A 5294-nucleotide genomic window follows, 5' to 3' on the forward strand; every position below is an offset into this window, starting at 1 on the left:
TCCTCCGATGCCTCCGGTAACCCGCTCCGGTCTCCGCCGCGATCCTCTTCCTGGTTGCCGGTGGTTGTCGGCGAGTCATACAGCACTCAGCCAATCACCCGCCGCAGCGAAGTCCCAACTCGGCCGGCGATAGGCTGAGCGGCAGTGTGAGAACACTTCAAGACACACAATTCTTCACTACACTGGCACCTGCTGCCGGGGCCGAAAATGTCACACTGCTGCTCAGCCTATCGCCGGCCGAGTCGGGACTTAGCTGCGGCCCGTGATTGGCTGAGTGCAGTATGACTCGCTGACCACCAGCAACCAGGAAGAGGATCACGGCGGAGACCGGAAACGGTTACCGGAGGCACCGGAGGAGCGAAGGAAGGTATGTACATCTTTATTTTTTTTATTTTTGTACATCTTTTTTTTTTTGACGGTAAGAACAGATACCAGTGCAGCACTCCTGGATGCAGCATACTTCTTTTGCATTAATACCCGTTGTGTCACCATCCTGATCAAAATCACCCAGAGAGACATGAGTCTTCATGACTCTGGCAGCCATCTTTAAGCACATGCATGAAAAGGTCAACTCTAAATTTAAAATAATAAATTTTATTTAATTGAATATAAAAAAGTCCATACAAAACACGTGTGAATTGTTAATGGCATCACACATAGACATATATTTTATATTTGCACTCTGCATACAATTAGCCACACATAGTAACAGTCAAGAAAATCATGATTAGCTATGTTATTCTAACTTTTATGGAGTTTTAGAAAAGCATGAGTGTCATTCTATTCTTCTTCATTAACCCCTTGGGGACGGAGGGTTTATCAGTTTTTGCAGTTTAGTTTTTCCCTCCTTACCTTTTAAAAATCATAACCCTTTCAATTTTGCACCTTAAAATCCATATAATGGCTTATTTTTGCGCCACCAATTCTACTTTCTAATGACATCAGTCATTTTACCCAAAAATCTAAGGGGAAACGGGAAAAAAATTATTGTTTGACAAAATTGAAGAAAAAAAGCCATTTTGTAAATTTTGGGGGCTTCCGTATCTACTCAGTAGATTTTTCAGTAAAAATGATACCTTATCTTTATTCTATAGGTCCATACGATTAAAATGATACCCTACTTATATAGGTTTGATTTTGTCGTACTTCTGGAAAAAATCATAACTACAAAAAATTTATAAGATTAAAATTGTCATTTTCTGACCCCTATAACTTTCACATTTTTCACCGTATTGGGCAGTATGAGAGCTAATTTTTTGGCGCCGTGATCTGAAGTTTTTAGTGGTACCATTTTTGTATTGATCAGACTTTTTGATTGCTTTTTATTCATTTTTTCATTATATAAAAAGTGACCAAAAAAAAAAACTATTTTGGGCTTTGGAATTTTTTTGCATTTACGCCATTGACCGTGCGATTTAATTAACAATATATTTTTATAATTCGGACATTTCTGCACGCGGCGATACCACATATGTTTATTTTTATTTACACAGTTTTTTTTTAAATGGGGAAAGGGGGGTGATTCAAACTTTTATTAGGGAAGGGGTTAAATTATCTTTATAAAAATTTTTGTTCACTTTTTTTTTTTTTGCAATATTATAGCTCCCATAGGGGACTATAACATTGTACACACTGATCTTTTACATTGATCTTTATCATCCCATAGGTTAACATAGATCAATGATTCTGCCGCTTGACTGCTCATGCCTGGATCTCAGGCACTGAGCAGTCATTCGGCAATCGGACAACAGAAGGCAGGTAAGGGGACCCTCCTGCTGTCCTACAGATGTTCAGGATGCCGCGATTTTGTTGCAGCGATCCCGAACAGCCCCCTGAGCTAACTGGCATTAGTTTACTTTCACTTTAGACGCAGGGTTCAACTTTGAACGCCACATCTAAAGGGTTAATAGCGTGCGGCGCCGCGATCAGTGCCGCACGCTATTAGCCACGGGTCCTGACGCTGTTAGCAACGGGCCCCGCATTATAGAAAGGGAGTGGGCGAAGGGCGTACAGGTACGCCTTCCGTTCCCCAACAGGTTAAAGGGGTACTCTGGTGGAAAACATTTTTTCTTTAAATCAACTGGTGCCAGAAAGTTAAATAGATTTGTAAATTACTTCTATTAAAAAATCTTAGTCCTTCCAGTACTTATCAGCTGGGAACTTGTTATTTCCTGTTGGAGTTCGGTCTCTTAAACTACAAATCCCATAGTTTCTTGTTTGTAAGTATGAGGTCACTTTCCTCCCTCCCACACATCAGCCACCCCTCCCATTGAAACACAAATGAGCTGCATTCTATTCAAAAGACCAGTGTTTACTAACCAGGGTGCCTCCAGCTGTTGCAAAATGATCCCTCTCCCATCCAGTGGTCGCTCCACCCATTGAAGCAGGACAGACTCCCTTTGCACATCTAACTAGTGATTTCCTGTCTTGACGCACTGCAACCTGGGAAAACCCGAGACCCTCTGTGAAATAATCGTTTTCTCAAAGAAAGTAACCAACTTATTGGATTCGAGCTGTGGGAAAGGGCTGGGGTGATTTGGTTTAAAAATCTGTTTAAGGCTGGAACTTTTAAAACATTTATAGAATTTCAAGAAGAATTTCACCTTCCACGGGCTTTCTTTTTTTTTTTAGTACATACAACTGAGTGTTAAATGTAATAGCTACGGCCAGCTTCTTCTCTTGCTTAATTTTTAGATTATTTAATTTATTGCTTGAGAAATATTTTGAACGTTGTAATGTACCAACCTTCCTAAAATGGCAATCAGATCTAGGCATGGTATCCCCCAAAGAGTGGGAAGCGATCTTAAATGCTGTTCCAAATCAATCCTTGGGAGAGAGTGGCCGGTTATCTCAGATTTATATTCTATACAGAACATATCAAACACCTCACTTTACAAAATAGGCCTTAAACGAGATTCAAAATGCCAAAGTTGTTCACTCCCCGAGGCAGATCTTCAGAATATGCTCTGGAGCTGCATTCATCTGGAGGAATACTGGAGCTCTATTCTAGATATCGTTGGGAATACATCTGGGTTAGAACTCCCTAGTGAACCTAGAGTTTGTATTCTGGGATATTTGGATGATCTTCCTATCGAACCCAACACCAAGATGGTGGTGGGTAACGTTATACACAGCTAGGAAACTCCTTGCCCGGTATTAGAAGAGTAGTAATCCTCCATAAGTGAATTCATTTGGATATGGATATCCTTTTAAGTTGGGAAAAGGCTATCTATGCTAAAAGAAATTAGGAATCTAGTTATAAAAATATATGGACATGTTGGCTAGAATGATATGGAAAGAACACGGAAGCTCCAGCTCAATTTGAGATCCACTTTATAATCAACTTTATTCACAGGCTTCTACATGAAAGACAGGTGAGTGGCAGGAAGTGACGCGTTTGGCCAGGTGCTGGCCTTAGTCATACTAAGTCATGACTAAGGCCAGCACCTGGCCGAAATGCGTCCCTTCCTGCCACTCATCTTTCTTTCCATGTAGAAGCATGTGAATAAAGTTGATTATGTGGATCCGATACTGAGCTGGAGCTTCCGTGTTCTTTCCATATTACTCTTTAGTGCAGTCCGCACCCTCTCCATGCCCGGTGTCTGGGTAAACGGGTGAGCTGACTCCACACTCTCTTTGTATGTTGGCTAGAACTATATAACTCATTCTCTCCAACTGCAGCACGTGGTTGGCCCATAGTTCCTTGTTTGAAAGTATGAGATCACTTTCCTCTCTCCCACACATCAGCCACTCTACCCATTGAAACACAAATAAGCTGCATTCCATTCAAAAGACCAGTGTTTACTAACCAGGGTGCCTCCAGCTGTTGCATGCAGGACAGGCTCCCTTTGCACACCTGACTAGTGATTTCATGTCTTGATGCACTGCAACCTAGGAAAACCCGAGACCTGAGTAATTTTGTATGCTGTTAAAAATAAATATTAGGACACAAATCACAGAAGAATTGAAATTGTGAGACCATCGTCACACACAGGTACAGACATTATATTTTGAACTACACAAAATGTACAGCCCCCGTAGCATAGTCAAATAAAATAAAAAATCCTGAAATACCCCTTTAAAGCCTATCCTCTATCTCAGAGGATTTGATCCAGGGACTTATTCAGATTTTTCCTCTGTCATGGGGCAATTGGCATCATCCTTATGTGGGGTTTTTAGCCTTCCTCTGGATCAACACTGTAGGGTTTTGGGTTGAACTCGATGAACTCTTGTCTTGTTTCAACCCTACAAACTTTGATACTATGTAGAGACTGTTGGACCTACATACCCCAACCTGGTGCTAGATGCACAGTTTTGCAGTGTTCAGACATGTAACCTGAGCTCTGTCCTTTTCACCTGCCCCAAACTCCATCTGAAAGCCTTTTTCACATCTTTATTTTTCAAGCTATAGATCAGTGGATTTAACAATGGGACCACGGCCATGTTAAAAAGAGCTAAATATTTTCTAGATTCCACAATGCTTCTTAGGTTTGGTGTCAGATATTGTACAAAAAGAGTTGTATAGAGCAAAATGACAGCTGTAAGATGAGAGGAACACGTGTAGAAGGCCTTACGTCTTCCAATACCACCCTGTATCTTCAATATAGTGTTAAGTATAAAAATGTAGGGAATAAAAGTAAGAAGGAATGGGGTCAGGTTACAAACTAACAATGCTTCTATAAAGAACAACTTCTCTAAGAAAGAAGTGTCATCACAGGAAATTCTCATCAGTGCAACAATGTCACAGAAAAAGTGGTTGATTTCAATGGAAAAATAACAAGAGAAGCTACAGAGAATTGCAAATGGTGGAATGACTTGTAAAAATCCCCACACCCAGCAGGATGAAGCCAATAGGCTACAAGTTTTAGGGTTCATAACCATGTGATACCGTAAAGGGTTACATATGGCCAGATATCGATCGTAGCTCATAGCTGCCAATATGAAGAGTTCATGACCTGTCAAAGATCCGAACATGTAGACTTGAATCATGCAAGAAATATAAGAAACAGACTTGTCCTTGGTGACAAAACTAGATAAAATCTTGTGTAGAGATATTGTGGAAAAAGACATGTCCACTATGGCCAAGTTACCAAGGAAAAAATACATAGGAGTATGGAGACGATGATCAAGACAAACCAAGAGGAGGAGGGTCATGTTACCACCAAGGGTTATGAGATAGATGAGGAGAACTATGAGGAAGATGGGAAGCTGAAGCTCCGGAACATCAGTGATCCCATTTATGATGAAGTATCTGATATGCGTCTGGTTAGGAAACATCTTCTTTCTACAAAACA

At 40.7% G+C, this 5294-nt stretch overlaps 1 protein-coding gene across 1 annotated transcript; it reads right to left on the reverse strand.

Annotated features, from left to right (window-relative positions):
* Positions 1 to 4323: 4323 nt before the first annotated feature.
* On the reverse strand, positions 4324 to 5070 carry LOC130292005 (olfactory receptor 6C3-like). The gene has a single exon (XM_056541435.1). The coding sequence runs from the start codon at positions 5068 to 5070 to the stop codon at positions 4324 to 4326; it is 747 nt and encodes a 248-aa protein (XP_056397410.1).
* Positions 5071 to 5294: the final 224 nt, after the last annotated feature.

This window comes from Hyla sarda, chromosome 9, assembly GCF_029499605.1.
Source record: "Hyla sarda isolate aHylSar1 chromosome 9, aHylSar1.hap1, whole genome shotgun sequence".
Lineage (NCBI taxonomy): Eukaryota > Metazoa > Chordata > Amphibia > Anura > Hylidae > Hyla > Hyla sarda.